General features: G+C 47.4%; 1 protein-coding gene across 8 annotated transcripts in view; it reads right to left on the bottom strand.

Moving 5' to 3' along the window:
* The window catches only part of mideasb (mitotic deacetylase associated SANT domain protein b), an 87,083-nt gene that overhangs the window by 38,751 nt on the left and 30,761 nt on the right, over positions 1-17,571 (bottom strand). For 3 of the 8 annotated variants that reach the window (XM_043698392.1, XM_043698396.1, XM_043698395.1), the window contains exon 2: positions 7,573-9,984. In XM_043698392.1, the coding sequence (XP_043554327.1) occupies positions 7,573-9,711 (2,139 nt within the window). In that variant the 5' untranslated portion in view covers positions 9,712-9,984. Of the gene's footprint in view, positions 1-7,572; positions 9,985-10,720; positions 10,883-17,571 lie in introns of those variants that run through there. The other 5 variants (XM_043698399.1, XM_043698398.1, XM_043698400.1 and 2 more) reach the window with 5 other exon arrangements.

Here is a 17,571-nt window from a genome sequence, read left to right as displayed (position 1 = left end):
GTGGTGAATTCTCCGTCTGGTGTTCTCTGTACCATCACGTCTAGGAATGGGAGTTGGCTATCCTTTTCTTCTTCTCTCGTGAATTGGATTCCTGTGAGTGTGGCGTTGATGATCTGGTGTGTTTTTTCTATTTCCGTGTTTTTAATGATTACAAATGTGTCATCGACATATCTGACCCAGAGTTTGTGTTGAATTTGTGGTAGGACTGTTTGTTCTAACCTTTGCATAATTGCCTCTGCTATGAGTCCCGAGATTGGTGATCCCATGGGTGTTCCGTTGATTTGTTCGTATATCTGGTTGTTGAATGTGAAGTGTGTTGTGAGGCACAAGTCCAGTAGTTTAAGTATGCCGTCTTTGTTGATAGGTTCAGCATCCTGTTTTCTGTTCTGTATGTCCAGTAGGTTGGCTATTGTTTCTCTGGCTGGGGGAGTAGGGAAACTACTGCAGTAGGGGGATGGAAACCTGAACTGTAGTTCCAGTGTACAGGAGGTAGAGGGTAGTGAGGTGAGGGATAGGTTTACAAGGTCATGAGAGGTCACCAACAATCAGGATGTTGGTTTGAAATGTGTGTACTTCAATGCCAGGAACATCCGGAATAAGGTGGGTGAACTTGCAGCGTGGGTTGGTACCTGGGACTTCAATGTTGCGGCCATTTCAGAGACATTGATAGAGCAGGGACAGGAATATTGCTGCAGATTCAGGGATTTTGATGTTTCAGTAAGAACAGAGATGGTAAAGGGTGGGGGGAGGGGGTGGCATTGTTAGTCAAGGGTGGTGGATGGTTCATTTCCAGACGTTTCGTCACCCTACTAGGTAACATCTTCAGTGGGCCTCAGAAAGCAGGAATTTTCAGCAGTGCTTTGCCTATTTATATGTTTGGGTTTCTTTGGGTTGGTGACGTCATTTCCTGTGGTAAAGTCACTTCCTTTCCTTTTCTCAGGCGGTGGTAGATGGGGTCTAACTTGATGTGTTTGTTGATAGAGTTCCGGTTGGAATGCCATGCTCTAGGAAATTCTCGTCGTGTGTCTGTTTGGCTTGTCCTAGAATGGATGTGTTGTCCCAGTCGAAGTGGTGTCCTTCCTCATCTGTATGTAAGGATACTAGCGAGAGAGGGTCATGTCTTTTTGTGGCTAGTTGGTGTTCATGTAGCCTAGCGGTTAGTTTTCTGCCTGTTTGTCCAGTGTGGTATTTGTTACAATCCTTGCACAGTATTTTGTAAATGACATTAGTTTTGCTTGTTGTCTGTATACGGACTTTCAGTTCATTAGCTGCTGTTTTAGTGTGTTGGTGGGTCTGTGGGCCACCATGATGCCAAGAGGTCTGAGTAATCTGGCAGTAAAGGATAGTATTACAGCAGCTGAGAGAATGTTTGAGGACTCATCCACTGAGATAGTATGAGCTAAGGTTAGAAACTGGAAAGGACAGGTCACCCTGTTGGGAGTTTTCTTTCGGCCTCCAAATAGTTCCAGAGATGCAGAGGATAGGATAGCAAAGAGGATTCTCGATAGAAGTGAGAGTGACAAGGTAGTTGTTCTGGAGGACTTTAACTTCCCCAACATTGACTGGAATACTATAGTTCAAGTACTTTAGATGGGTCAGTTTTTGTCCAATGCATGCAGGATGGTTTCCTGACACACAATATGTAGACAGGCCAACAAGGGAGCGAGGCCACATTTGGTTTGGTACTGAGGAATGAACCGGGCCAGGTGTTAAGATTTGGTGGTAGGTGAGCACTTTGGTGATAGTGACCACAATTTGGTTAGGTTTACTTTCGCGATGGGCAGGGATAAGTATACACCACAGGGAAAGAGGTATAACTGGGGAAAAGGCAATTATGATGCAGTTAGGCAAGACTTAGGATGCATAGGACGGGGAAGGAAACTGCAGGAGTTGGACACATTTGAAATGTGGAGCTTATTCAAGGAACAGCGACTGCGGGTCCTTGATAAGTATATACCTATCAGGCGGGGAGGTAGTTGTCAAGAGAAGGAGCCATGGTTTTACAAAGGAAGTTGAAGCTCTTGTCAAGAGGAAGAAGGCGGCTTATGTGAGGATGAGGTATGAAGACTCAGGGGGCTGGAGAATTATAAAGGTAGCCAGAAAAAGATCTAAAGAGAGGGCTAAGAAAAGCCAGGAGGGGACATGAGAAGTTGTTGGCGGATAGGATCAAGGAAAACCCTAAATCCTTTTATAGGTGTATCAGGAATAAAAGAATGACTAGACTAAGATTTTGGCCAATCAAATACAGTAGTGGGAAGTTGTGTGTGGAATCTGGGGACATAGGGGAAGCACTTAATGAATATTTTTGGTCAGTATTCACATTAGAAAAGGGCAATGTTAGTGAGAACATGGAGATACAGGCTACTAGATTCGATGGGATTGTGGTTGACAAAGAGGCGGTTTTAGCAATTTTGGAAGATCTGAAAATAGATAAGACCCCTGGCCAGATGGGATTTATCCTCGGATTCTCTGGGAAACCAGGGAGGAGATTGCAGAGCCTTTGGTTTTGATCTTTATGTCATCATTATCGACAGGAGTAGTGCCAGAAGACTGGAAAATGGCAAATGTTGTTCCCTTATTTAAGGAGGGGAGTCAGGACAATGATAAGCCAGTGAGCCTTATTTCGATGGTGGGTAAGGTGTTAGAAAAGATTATAAGACATAGGATTTATAATCATCTGAAAAGGAATAAGTTTATCCAGATAGTCAACACGGTTTTGTGAAGGGTAAGTCATGCTTAACTAATCTTATTAAGTTCTTTGAGAAGGTGACCAAACAGGTGGATGAGGGTAAAGCGGTTGGTGTGGTGTATATGGATTTCAGTAAGGCGTTTGAGAAGGTTCCCCATGGTAGGCTATTGCACAAAATCTGGAGTTTCGGGATTGAAGGTGATTTAGCGGTTTGGATCAGAAATTGGCTTGCTGAAAGAAGACAGAGGGTGGTGGTTGAGGGAAATGTTCATCCTAAAGCTCAGCTACCAGTGGTGTGCCACAAGGATCTGTTTTGGGGCCACTGCTGTTTGTTATTTTTATAATTGGTCTGGATGTGGGTGTACAAGGATGGGTTAGTAAATTTGCGGAATACACTAAGATAGGCAGAGTTGTGGATAGCGCCTAAGGATGTTGTAGGTTACAAAGGGACATAGATAAGCTGCAGAGCTGGGCGGAGAAGTGGCAAATGGAGTTTAATGCGGAAATGTGAGAGGTAGTTCACTCTGGACAAAATAACAGGAATGCAGAGTACTGGGCTAATGGTAAAATGCTTGGCAGTGTAGATGAACAGAGAGATCTCAGTGTCCAGGAGCATAAATCCTGAAAGTCGCCACCCAGGTTGATAGGGTTGTTAAGAAGGCATATGGTGTGTTGGTGTTTATTGGTAGGGGGATTGAGTTGCGGAGCTATAAGGTCATGCTTCAGCTGTACAAGACACTGGTGCGGCCACACCTGCAGTATTGCGTACAGTTCTGGTCACCGCATTATGGGAAGGATGTGGAAGCTATGGAATGGGTCCAGAGGAGATTTACCAGGATGTTGCCTGGTATGGAGGAAAAGTCTTACGAGGAAAGCTTGAGGGAACTAAGCTGTTTTTGTTGGAGAGGAGGTGGTTGAGAGGTGACTTGAGACATATAAGATAATCAGAGAGTTAGATAAGGTGGACAGTGAGAGCCTTTTTCCTTGGATGGTGAAGGCTAACACAAGGGGACATAGCTTTAAATTGAGGGGTGATAGATTAAGGACAGATGTCAGAGGTAGCTTTTTTACTCAGAGAAGGAGGAGCAAGGAACATACTGCCTGCAATAGTAATAAACTCGCCGACATTAAGGGCAATTAAATGGGCGGTCGACGCAACATTGACGGCCGAAGGGCCTGTACTGCGCTGTAATGTTCTTTGTTCAAAGAGTCTTGTCTGCATGGTTTATTGGTTTGAGTCAGTCACTGCTTGGGTTTGGATTGTTACAGGGTGTCCTGAAATCGTACAAGGCGCTATATAAATTCAGATTTTCTCTCTTTGTATTGCGGCCTTTTAGTCAGCAAGGTGCCAGGGGCACCATTAAATTTCTCAGAGGAAGCCTGTGCTTCAGAGAGTCAGGAGTCAGTCGTCCAGCACTCGGCCTACTGTCATCCAGGGCACTGTTCCAGAAGGTTCACAATCCCCCTGTGACCCATGCCCACACCCTGCTACTCGTTGCCTCTTTTAGCGGGAGAGAGTTATCACTCAATTTCCGCCAAATTGTGGGTTCAGGCTTCACTACAGAAACCAGAGCATGTAATTCGGCCCAGTACCCTCCATCCTGTGCTGTAGGAAGGCTGCAGAACCATGTCTTCTTCCACATGAGACATAAAACCAAGGCTTCTCTCCAGGGGGTGGGGAGCAAAGACCCCAGATGAATATTCGACAAAAACCGAGAAGAACATTCGAAAATCTCCAACAAATGTGTGTTAGGCACGACCTCCCCCGACAAAGCCAGAGAAATCTGTTCGCATCGTTCAAAAAAAAAAAACATGATCAAGTGCTTGGACGAGGGAAGCTCAATTTCTCCCACACAGGAGACTGACTGAGAAGGTAAACGCACATGGAATCCAGAGAAATGTGGCAAGATGGATCAGAAACTGCAGAAGCACAAAGGGTATAAGGATAGAAGGTTGTTTGAGTGACCGAAGGCTGGAGTCCACCTGGTGCACCACAAGGATCAGGATTGAGACCTTTGTTTTTTGATATATACATAAATCATACAGATGAAAACATGGGGAGGGCAGTAAGCAAGTTTGCAGATGACACCAAGATTGGTAGAGAGGTTAATTGTGAGGAAAATGGTTATGGGTTACAGGAAGGTGGAGATGGGTAGGGCAGACCAGTGGCAGATGGTATTTAACCCTGCCTGCTAAGTGCGAGGTGGTGCATTTTGGAAAAGAAAGAAACAAGATGAGGAAGCATTTAATGAAAGGCAGGACACTGGGTAGTTCAGGGGTCCAGAGGGATCTTGGGTAATCATTCACTGAACCCTGAAGTCAGCAGAGCACGTGAACACGATCATTAAGGCAGCAAATGGGACACTTGCTTTCAGCAGTCGTGGTATAGAGTACAAGAACAAGGAGATGTTGTTGGAGTTGTACAGGAGATTGGTAAGGCCACAGCTGGAGTATTGTATGAAGTTCTGCTCACCTCACTACAGGAAGGATGTGTTAGCTCGAGATGGGGTAAGAGGATGTTCACCAGGATGGCTAGGGATGGAGATACTGAGTTACAACAGGAGACTACATAGGCTTGAATTGTTTTCTTTCGAGCAGTAAAGACTGAGGGGGGGGGGGGGGACATGATTGAGGTACCTAAGATTATGAGGGCAATGGACAGGGTGAAGAGAGATCAATCACAAGGGTAGTTTTAGGCTAAAGGGCTGGAGATTCAGAGGGGATTTCACTCTGCAGGCGGTGGAATGCACTGCCTGGGAAGGTAAGCTTACAGCCTTGCAAACAAAAAAATAAAAATTTGGATGAGCATTTCAAATATAACATTCATGGATATGGGACAAGTGTAGCAAATTGGAATTAGAGTGGTAGTTATAGTCAGAGTAGGTGTGATGGGATGGCTTTTCTGTGCTGTATGGCTCTAACTCTAAAATTAGCAACAGGAGCAGGGGCAGCCCATACATATGGCCCCTCAGGATCGGCTTCACTCCTAACCTTCCCACTCAACTCAACCTTCTACTGTTTCAGCATCATGGGATAACATCTGTATTCCGCCAACATTTACAAACATGGTTAACAAGCCAGATGACCCTTTTCAAATGATTTTGACCGAGGGAAGAATTTGGCCTGGAAATTGGGGAGAACACACTTTTATTTCTTCAGTACACTGCCAACGGGATCTTTAATAGACAGCTGAAGCGGAGGGAAGTCTAGTTCAATACTTTGTCAGAAAGACAGCACCTCTGTCAGTGTAGCACTGCTTCAGTACTGCAATGGAGCACCAGCCTTGGTTTTTATGTGGTCAAACCTCGATGACCTAGACTTAACAGCCCAGGAGCTCAGCTTACTCCAGGCTGAGATGGATTTTTAATCAGTGAGGGAATAGTGGGTTTTGGGGTGGGGGGGAGGCAGTATGTGGAGCTGATAATTATCGGATCAACGTGATCTCATTGAATGGTGGAGTGGGCTCGATGGGCTGAATGGCCTACCTTTGCTCCTAAACCTTACGGTGGCAAGTGTGCTACCCACCGAGTCCACAGCTGACTCACATCCCAATATTCATTGGTCAGCTCCCGGGCAGTAGGAGGGTCAATCTCTGCGTACGGGCACTCATAACCCTCTGGGATAGAGAACACCAAACACTGCGAGTGAAGAAAACTCTTATCTCAGGTCTCAGCCGAAGATTACAACGTGTAGGTCTGGACTCTCCAAAATAGGAAACAAAGCTCCAAACATCCATCCTGTCACATTACTCCTAAGAATTGTACTGCCTCTTATTTTTCTCAACTTTGAAGAATATCTAGGAGAAAGTGAGGACTGCAAATGCTGGAAATCAGAGCTTAAAAATGTGAAGAATATCTGTTCATCATACTCAATCTCTCATCGTAGGACAGCCTTCTCCCTCCAAATCCCTCTCGAGTGAACTATGCAGTAGTCCCTTGAAGATATGTTTAGGAAAGGAACCAAACTGTACCTAATGGGTGTGGTCTCACATGCCCTTGTAAAACTACAACAAGACATCCATTAAAAGGCTAACATGCCACTTGCCTCCCCAAGTGTTTGAGACTAGATTCGATTCCCTACGGTGTGGAAACAGGCCCTTCGGTCCAACAAGTCCACACCGACCCTCCGAAGAGTAACCCACCCAACCCTAACCTATATTTCCCCTTGACTAATGCACCTAGCAGTACGGGCAATTTAGCATGGCCAGTCCTCCTGACCTGCACATCTTTGGACTGTGGGAGGAAACCCACGCACGGGGAGAATGTGCAAACTCCCCGAGTCAAACCCGGGTCCCTGGCACTGTAAGGCAACAGTGCTAACCACTGAGCCACCATTTGGCACACCTACATGTCCAACTTGCCACATTTTGTGTCCAAGGATACCCATCAGATTCTTCTGAATATCGATATTTAAAAATGTTCAGCTTTACCGTTCTTCCGACCAAAGTGGGTAATGTTGTCACCCTCCACATCATCTCCCTGGTCACGGTACACTGTCTAATATTTAAACCCTCAATGAGCATCTTGGCAACAGATATTCTGGTTGCCATGGGAACGTGCTGTGTTTCATCTGGGTGCTGGATTAGAACAGGGACTGCATTTCAAAGGGTATTTCATTGGCTGTAGATTGGGAACGTTGCTGTATAAATGCAAGTCCTTTTAAAAGGCATTTGGACAAATACATGGATAGAAAAGGTTTAGAAGGATTTGGGCCAAGTGTGAGGAAATGGGGTTAGCATGGATGGGCATGGACCAGTTTGGGCCAAAGGGCCTGTCTGCATGCTGTAGGACTCTCTCTGACTCTAAAAGGGAAAGAGTTACACTTGTTGCAGGGGTTGGGGGAAAGCATGGTTTCAAAATGTCCAGCAACCGCTCACTGCTTACCTTAGCTGAGGTAGTCCAATTGGACAGGGCCTCTGCGGATTCCTGGTGCGGCTGTGGTCCACTTTCCTCGCCCGATGTCTCCTCTTTCTTCGTTGAGAGTTGCACGAGACTATCGGCGGTGCTTTCGCCCCGTGAGGCCGTTTCCCGGGCAGGCTCTCTGCTCTCCTGCTCTCTCCGACTCCAGCTCTCCCCCCCGCGGGGTGGGGCCGCCTCGAACAGTTTGAGCTGGCTCTGGCCGGAGTGGCTGGGCGGCACGTTGAGCAGCTTCTGCAGTTCCGGCCCGTAAGCCTGCGGCCAGCGCTGGCTGGCACTCTCTGTGGAACCTGCTGGATTCCCAACCCTGTGCGCCTCAAACGGTGGCGGCTTCGCCTGCCTCTCCTTGATGGGGTAATGTGCCCGCTTTGCCGCAGGGGCCTGAAATTCTGCCGTCAGCTGGCGGGGTGCGATGTGTTCCTGTTTGATTCCACCCAGGGTAGACCTCTGAAGGCCTTTGCTGACGTGAACCTCGGCAAGTTGCTGCTGGAATGGAGCTGCCGTTGAAACCACGTGATGCATTGAAGCCTCGGACCCCTGGCTCACCTGTACCCGCTGGAGACCGAGAGACTGAGGCGGCTGCTGGTGAGGGAAGAACTGCTGGAACAGGTGCTGTTGGCAGGTGGTCTGTGCTTGGTGACTGTAAAGGGGAAGGAGTGCTGGCTGGTGGACTTGATGGAAAATGTTCAATACGGAATTTGGAGGCAGCTCTTGCTTCTGGTTCTGGCCGTACTGGTACTGGAAGAATTGGCGTTGAGGCAGAACTTCGTTACTTTGTTGCTGCTGATGTTGATGCAGCAGTTGGCTCTGCTGGTATTGCTGCTGGAGTTGGTTCTGCTGCTGGGTCTGTGCATGTTGCTGCTGGAGTTGATGCTGTTTCTGCTGTAGTTGGTTTGACTGTTGGGCCTGCGCATGTTGCTGTTGGAGTTGATGTTGTTTCTGCTGTAGTTGGCTTGACTGTTGGGCCTGCGCATGTTGCTGTTGGAGTTGATGCTGTTTCTGCTGTAGTTGGCTTGACTGTTGAGTCTGCGCATGTTGCTGTTGGAATATTTGTTGGTTTGACTGTAGTTGGTTCGACTGTTGGGCCTGTGTGTGTTGCTGTTGGAGTTGACGTTGGTTCAACTGTTGGGCTTGTGCATGTTGCTGTTGGAGTTGATGTTGATTCGACTGTAGTTGGTTTGACTGTTGGGTCTGCGCATGTTGTTGTTGGAGTTGACGTTGGTTTGACTGTTGGGCCTCTGCATGTTGCTGTTGAAGTTGATGTTGGTTTGACTGTAGTTGGTTTGACTGTTGAGCCTGCGCATGTTGCTGTTGGAGTTGATGTTGGTTTGACTTATGGGCCTGTGCATGTTGCTGTTGGATTTGATGTTGGTTTGACTGTTGGGCCTGTGCATGTTGCTGTTGGAGTTGATGTTGGTTTGACTGTAGTTGGTTTGACTGTTGGGCCTGTGCATGTTGCTGTTGGAGTTGATGTTGGTTTGACTGTAGTTGGTCTGACTGTTGGGCCTGCGCATGTTGCTGTTGGAGTTGATGCTGTTTCTGCTGTAGCTGGTTCGACTGTTGGGTCTGCAGGTGCTGCTTTAGCTGGTTCTGTTGTTGCTGTTGGGTTTGAAGAGGCAGTTGCGTCTGCCGGTGTTGCTGCTTCTGCGGCTGGGCTGCGGCCCCTTGCTTTGCCAGAGCTTGCGAGAAGGGACCAGTGGCATTGGAATCGATGATGCTCACTGCTCCGACACTGGCACAGAATGGGGCTGCGCTTTGAGTCCAGGAGCCAGCAGGTTGCCAGCTGAAGCTCCCCTTGGAAGGTAGGCGGTCGATCAGGACAGATGCAGCCCAGTTGGGGGGCATGGTGCTGCCAGTTGCCACAGCCCTCCCTTGGCTCATTGCCAAATCGGAGCCAACAGACTGGCACTGCCCGCCCCTCGCTGGAGTCTCGGGCAGCGTGGGGGGCTGCGATTTGAGCGGGCCGCCCTCCGCCTCACCGCGGATCATCCCGTTCTTCCTGAGGCGGGACGGGCTCGGCTGAACGGTGCCGGTATTCTCACCGAAGAACGAGATCTGCTTGCCCTTCCGCTTGGCTGAACTTTTGCCCGTTGCCTGCCTGTTCATCTTCACCGCAGCATCTGGACAAACTACCCTGCTCCAACCTGCCCAGCCACCAATCCCTCTCCCGCTTTTCACTCTTAACCTCTTCACTGGTGGGCACTCCAGGGGTGTGGGCTATGAACGAGACGGCCAAGTGCCAGGACTAAATCGTGGGCACTTGCTCTGTGCCGATATGTCAGAACAGCCACACCACCACAGCCAGCCTCACTGCTGCCCAACGTCCCAAGTAGCTAGTCTCCGCACTTGCCTTCAGAGGTCCGAAACAACTGTGCCAACCTGCAAGAACAATCAAGGTCAAACATTAGCGAAAAAAAACAACACTATCGCGAGCTTCATTCTGCCCTTTAAAAAATAAAAGTACCAAAAGTAACTGAAAGAAATGGAGGGTGACCCCCACCCAAAGGCACAGCTCAAGCAACATTGCAAAACTACCAGTGACTTCTTTCACAATGCACACACGAGAACCACGATCGTGCAAAATGAGATCAGATGCAACGGGTACGTGGCGATATCTTTCGTGGGTTTGGATCACCCTCTTCCGTGACCACTGCGGTGCACTCAATTCCCGCCTGGCTGGCTGTTCCAAAGTGGTCACAAGGCAAAAGTGAAAGCCTCCCATGGGTTACGTCTCCAAGCTCAGCACATTTGCTTGCCACCAAAGAGTGCAGTTCATCTCAGGAGCTCTGCAGCCCTGGTCAAAACATTCCACTCAAAGCAATTGCTGTCAGAACCTCCCTGGATGACTCGTTCGGCCGAGCTTGCAGCTGAAGATTTCCATGAGGCTCCCACTGCTGGCATGATTGCTCTAGCCTGTCTCCTCACATACCCTGGAATGTTCCACTGGTGTAATATCAAAAAGACAGTAGCTCTGAACGCCCACTGCCCTGAGAGATAAAAGAGTTTGCAGGGTGCAGAGAAACAAAACTGTAGCACCAGGAAGTTAGCGGATGACTAATTGCAACTCAAAGCTACAATCTGCAAATCCAAAGTATTACTCTGACTTGGCACTTACACTTGGCTCTTCGCCCTCACACAATAAGGCACAATTCCACGGAACTGGAGGGAGGGGAGTTGGGGAATGGAGAATGCGATTCCTCTTCCTTTGCCCACCACTTGCTCAGTCAGCCCACCAACTCTAGACAGTCGGTGAATGTCACTTGCAACTTCATGGCACCTGCAGTTACAATAACTCTAGTACATGTCATAGAATTGAATCTTGGATCATTAACTCTTGATTCACAGTGGTGTGAAGATCTGCTTCATCTCTGCTGTACTTAAGTGAAACCACAAACAGAAACGTGTGCAAAAATTTTAATCCCTCTGCACTGTGAGTCAGAACGTATTGTTTATCTGAGTATTTATCTCCTTGCTGGTTTAGGAGCTTCCTGTACACAAAATAGCCACCCCATTTCTGATCATATTAATAGTGGCAACAGCAAAAGGAACATCACCGGATGCCAGTGCTTGAACATGTCCCGGGAACCTTCCTTCCTTTGACAGTGTGGATGCGGGCTGTGATCACGGCTACCGTGCTAGCGTCTGGTTCAGGAACACGGAGAGGGGGGGGTAGCGGGATTTGGGAGCGGTATCTGTGGAGACAAGAGTGAACACCACCACTGGGGCTTCAGAACTTGAGCTGCTGAAACGTGGTCACTGTTGAGGTGTCAGAAACACAGCAGCTCGTCTGTGCTCAGCGAGCTCCGACAAATGCGAAAATGCCTCGATAATCTGAGCTTCGGCGCTTGAATGATGAACATTTGCTGAAGTTTGGTACATCCAAAGATGGGAGACAGGGCCTCAGTTTAACATGTATGCAAGAGATGGTCCAACCTTCACTCAATTATAGAGTCACACAGCATGCAAACAGACCATTCAACCCAATTTGGTCATGCCAACCACGTGTCCAAAATTAAACTAGTCCCCCCCGCCCCCCGCCATGCCATTTGCCTACTATCCCTCCAAACCTTTCCTTATCCATGTAACTGTCCAAATATTTTTTAAATCTTGTAACTATACCTGATTCTATCACTTCCTCTGGCAGCTTGAGCCATCTACGCATCATCCTGTGTGAGAAAAGAATTTGCCCCTCGGGTCCCTTTTAAACCTTTCCCGTCTCACCTTAAACTTATGGTTTTAGAATGCACTATCCTGGGGAAATGACCTGGTCTATTCACCTCATCCATGCCCCTCATAACTTTGTAAACCTCTTAAAAAAAGGTTACCCCTCAGCCCCCTACGCTCTAGGGACTAAAAGTCCCAGTCTATCCAGCCCCTCCTTATAAGACAAACTTTCCAATCTTGGTCACATCCTTGTGTAAGTCTATTGCACTCTTTCCAGCTTAATAACATCCTTCCTGTAGCAAGGTGACCAGAAACGCACACAGTACAGTAATTCCCCCATACCCATGGGGGTCACATTCCAGGACCTATTGTGGAAACTGGAAACCGCAGATAGGAGCAAACTCAGTGATTCCATTGGGAAATGTACCTTCCCTGGACCCTGGGTCCAGAACATTCCTTTTCATACGTTCCGGCCATGATAAACTATGGGTAAGTGAAGCCACGGATACGGGAGTCGCCCTGCACTCCAAACGTGACCTTACAGCCATAAGAAGACATCCCATTGCTCTCACTGATAAAGGCAAGGGTGCCAGAAAGCCTTCTTCCCCACGCTGTCTACCTGTGATGCCACTTTCAAGGAACTGTGTGGCTGAAGCCTTCGGTCTCTTTGTTCGATAACACTTCCCACAGCCCTACCATAATTGTGTAAATCCTGTCCTGGTTTATCTTACCAAATCACAACACTTGTCTGTACAGGAGTCAGCCGGGACTTTTTTTATACTGAAGAGGAGTCCTGGTGTAGGAAATGAACTCATAACCTTGTGATTCTAGGATGAGGATAGATTAGATTAGATTCCCTACAGTGTGGAAACAGGCCGTTCGGCCCAACAGGTCCACACCGGCCCTCCGAAGGGTAACCCACCCAGACCCCATTTCCCTATCCTACACTTACCTCTGACTAACACTACGGTCAATTTAGCATTGCCAATTCACCCTTATCTGCACATCTTTGGACTGTGGGAGGAAACCGGAGCACCCGGAGGAAACCCACGTGGACACGGGGAGAATGTGCAAACTCCACACAGACAATCCGTGGTGCTGTGAGGCAGCAGGGCTAACCACAGTGCCGGTCATATTATCTGCTGAGCTATAGCCACAGCCAGGACAGTAAAGTTACATCAGGGCCAGTAACCGGGCCTGTGATTTCTCACGCAGGCTACTCAACAGTACATTAACAATATCCCATTAATGCCAGTACGTTGACCAGAATTTAAACAGCACCTTTCACAGGTCACACACTTTGTGCAAACTTCTGATCAATTTTAAATATTCTGTTGTGAATGATAGAGTGGCCCTTCGAGAATAAGGAAACTACTGCTGGTTAATGGGATCCCTGACAAAGGAACATTACCAAAAACATCACATGATTCAATTAATTAGAAAAAAAAGCCTACCCCACTCCCCCAAGATAACATAAAACTATTGCCAAACTTTTCCTGGATGTGATATATCCTGAAATACACACACATTGCCAGCAGACTGTCTTGCTGAAAATTTTCAAACACTACCTGAGCAGAGAGTTTGACTTCCTGTGACCGACTGCCCTGGCATTTTATAAAAACTGCTCCTTCCCCCTTTCTAGTCATCTATTCCAGAGACAATGTGCAGTTTCTCACCAGCACACTTTTCCAGTCGCACTTTAAAAGCTCTGGAAGGCCAAATAAAATGGCAAACACTTTAAAATTATTCAGCAATCACTGGGGAGAGTGAAAGCTTGATGAATTCAACACAACATGAATCAAACACTTTATGTTCGCAGTTTCATGAAGAAATACATTCATCAGTCGCACCCACCAGTGTAGGGAGATGCTAGTAGACACCTGCAGACTCTTGTTTAAATGCTGAGAGAGTGTTGTGCTGGAAAAGCACAGCAGGTCAGGCAGCAGAGGAGCAGGAGAGTCAGCGTTTCAGGCAAAAGCCCTTCATCAGGAATTATGCCCAAAACATCGACTCTCCTGGCCCTCGGATGCTGCTGACCGGCTGTGCTTTTCCAGCACCACACTTTCGACTCTGACCTCCAGCATCTGCAGTCCTCACTTTCTCCTAGATGTTCAAACGCCACCAGGGGGCGAAATCTAAATGGTGAAAGCAGCTGGCTTCTAAATACAATGACTAAATCTAAAATTGAAAGCTAGCCTCAGTAACAGTGGCTCTAACTATTGTTGAAACCTATACAGTATCAATAACGTCCTTCACTGGGACTGGCTGACTACAGCCAAGTGCTTGATTGACTCTTAACTGTCCTTTGAAATGGCCTATCAAGTCCCTCGAGGGCAAATGGGGATGGGTCACGCCCGGAATGCCTGCATCCCATGAGAAAAACAAACTTCTAAAACTCTCTCCCTCAATCTCCTGAAAGCTCAGCCAGAATGAGAAATAAAAATACAGATGTACTGCTTTTCTAATCAATCTGTTCAGAGGTGTTGTTTCACACCTCTGGAGCAGGTGAGACTTGAATCCGGGCCTCTCGGTCAGAGGTAGGGACACTACCACTGCACCACAATAGGCTCCTCATAATACTCACCACTATTGAGTTTGTTGAAAAGGAGAGAAAGACCAGTATTTATGGAGCACCTTTCACATCCTCAGGACACCCCCAACATACAATGTATCCAGTGGAAAGCTCCTGAATTGTCGCAAAGTGGGAAATTTGCAGCCAATTTGTGCACAGCAAGCTCCCATAAAGATCCGTGAGGTAATGAGTAGATAACCTGTTTCAACCACAGATGATTGGACGCCAGAGGGGAAACGGTCTTGTAGTCACGTCAATCAGTACCTCAGAATCTTACATCTAACTCAAAGGGCACGTGGAGCCTTGGTTTAATGTCTCAGTTAGAGGACGCGGTCTCTGACAGTGCAGCCTGGGAGCGGAATGCCAGACTAGATTAGGTAATAGACCCATTAACCTTCTGAATCAAACGGCTAGAGTCCCTAGCATTTTAAATTACCGGTGTTTGGCCGCCCTAACTTGCATCAAATCCACAGAGAATTTTTGTGGTCCTGGTGGTGGGACAGGGGATGAGAGAGAGAGCAAAGAGATTCAGTCGGGAAAATAAGAGGGAGGGGTGGGGGGAGAGGGGAACAGAAAAAGGAGAGGGAGGGATGGGAAAGAGAAAAAAAAAAGAGAGAGGGGTGGGAGAGTTAAGGGAGAGAAAATAAGTTTGGGGAACTGTAAGAGAATAAAGGAGAGCAAAATGCAACACTCTCAGCTGGACTGTGGGTAGGAACAGACGAAGAATCTGACTGAGGATTAAACTAAGCTGATTTGTCAAACAGTATACATAACCACTGAAACACTCAGAGCAAACAAGGTAATTACTCACAACACCTTATAGTATTGTGTGTCGCCATAGTCTTACCAGACCGCAGGGGTTACTCTCTCATTAGAGAAGCGACTGGTGTCGATTTAACCCGAGGGCCACCAGACTTCAGGAAGGAGTGTGCTTCATGGTAACCTCAAACTGGTGAAGGGAATTGAACCCACGCTGTTGGCATTACACTGCTCTGTAAACCAACAATCCAGCCAACTGAGCTAAACCGATTCCCAAAGAGGTGGAGAAAGGTTAAAGGCAGGTGACAACCCAAAAGCAAAGTGAACTTTGCATTTACATAGCACCTGGTTAAACTTCACCGGTGGCAAGGATTAGACTCTGAAGTACATTAGGATACGGGTCAAGACATTTCAACGGGGCTTATGGAGGGAAATAGAGAGTTTGAAGCCAGAGACAACTCTGAGAAGAAATTGGGGAATGTATGAGAGTCAAGACCAGACGAGAGGGGGGCTGAGGTCACGAAAGGATTGAAATATGGAGAGGCACTGTCCTACAACACACACTTGAAAATTACCTGGGAGGGTTGTGCTTTGATTTTAAAATCCCTTGTACGAGGTTGCCAGTAGGTGACTCCCAAGTACTGCAAAACAGTGACGGTCAAACTTCCACAGGATGGATTGTGAATGAGTCAGCCCTCATGACCGAGTGGGAGGGAGAACGTCATCGTTTCAGCATGCACAAACGTTTGGCTCTCTAATAAAGGACATCCAAATAAAAAGAAAACAGCAAGTGCACTGGAGAGTGGGCAGCAAGGATTTACAAGGATAACACCATCAGGAAAGACTTAACACGCTGAGGATTCTTTGTTCGAATGAAATAAAAAGGAGAGAGAGAGAGGAGAGATGATCCGGCAGACTGAGATCTCGGAGGTCACGAGGGGTTCAATAGAGTAGGAGTTAAGAAGTGCGAATGTGATATTTGCACAAATCAAGACAGGGTTCGTGAATGTGATGTAGTCCGTGATAAATCCAAGCTGGAGAAAATGTTTCCCTCAGCAGGGTTAGTTTGTGGAGCTGGCTACCACAGAGACTAGTTAAGGTGAAATACCATCGATTTGTTTTATGGGAGGCTGGAAACACATAAAAAAGCAGAAGTAGCACCTACTGACAAGATGTGGTTAAACAGAGCTGGAGAAAGCTTGTGTGCAGCATACATCACAGCATCGGGCAGTTGGGCCGAATGTCCTATTTCTGTGATATAGATTCGATGCAAAGGCACAGCACAGGTATTTGGTCAGCTAACATTTGAGATTGACCAGCAGATTTATGGATGCGGGGGCAAAGAGGTAGGTTTTCACTTACACTTGAAAGGATAAAATATCTCATCGACAGCCTTGCCTACCTGGAGGGCAACGCACACTCCCAGACGTGACCACCAGCCTCGAGAGAGAGGGTCAATGTGTGAAAACCAGGATCATGGATGGCAACAACATTTCTCCTATTACCATGGAATAACGGAACACAGAGAACATTGGCCAACTCCACTATCGAGGGAACATCTCCAGTGATAGCAATTTTGAGGTAAATGTTCTTGGAAGGAAGCAGTTTCCATTGGCTCCACACCATCCATACTGCAACTACACCAATGAGACAACTACAGCAGGAAAGTGCAAGTCTGATGTCTTCAACTCGAGATGGGTATGAAAAACCATGATCATTGCTTGGCAAGACAACATCTCTGATGACAAAGCACGACACTGGATTGGTGGGAGGCCCCACACAGACAGACAAAGAGTTGGAACATAAGGATGGGTATATAACCTCCTGGATGTATGCCTGGTCAAACTGGCAGCCAGGCAGGCACTACCGGGTGAGAAAAGAAGATGGCGCTGACCAGAAAAGAGCTGGTGAAGTACGATTAAGGAGGGGGGGGGGGGGGGCTGCCACTATCTGAACGGAGCAATCGAGACGGCGATGGACCAGGGTCAGTGGCAGAATATTGCTGTTCACAATTTCTTCCAATCTTGAATGCAACCAAGTCTGGAATCAGAACATCGATTCAGAGGCCAAACAAGGGACAGGAGTTGGGCTTTGGCCACTCGAGCCTGCTGTACTGTTCAACAAAATCACAACGGAGCCGACTGTTTAAGAAGGGTGGTAAGGAAAAGCTTGGGACGTATAGACCAGTGAGCCTGATGTCGGTGGTGGGCAAGTTGTTGGAGGGAATCCTGAGGGACAGGATGTATATGTATTTGGAAAGGCAAGGACTGATTCAGAATGGTTAACATGGCTATGTGCGTGGGAAATCAGGTCTCACAAACTTGGATTGAGTTTTTTGAAGAAGTAACAAAGAAGATTAATGAGGGCAGAGCGGTAGATGTGATCTATATGGACATCAGAAAGGCGTTCGGCAAGGTTCCCCATGGGAGACTGGTTAGCAAGGTTAGATCTCATGGAATACAGGGAGAACT

This window comes from Chiloscyllium plagiosum, chromosome 10 (genome assembly GCF_004010195.1).
Source record: "Chiloscyllium plagiosum isolate BGI_BamShark_2017 chromosome 10, ASM401019v2, whole genome shotgun sequence".
NCBI lineage: Eukaryota > Metazoa > Chordata > Chondrichthyes > Orectolobiformes > Hemiscylliidae > Chiloscyllium > Chiloscyllium plagiosum.
This window is presented reverse-complemented; position numbering and strand designations above follow the sequence as displayed.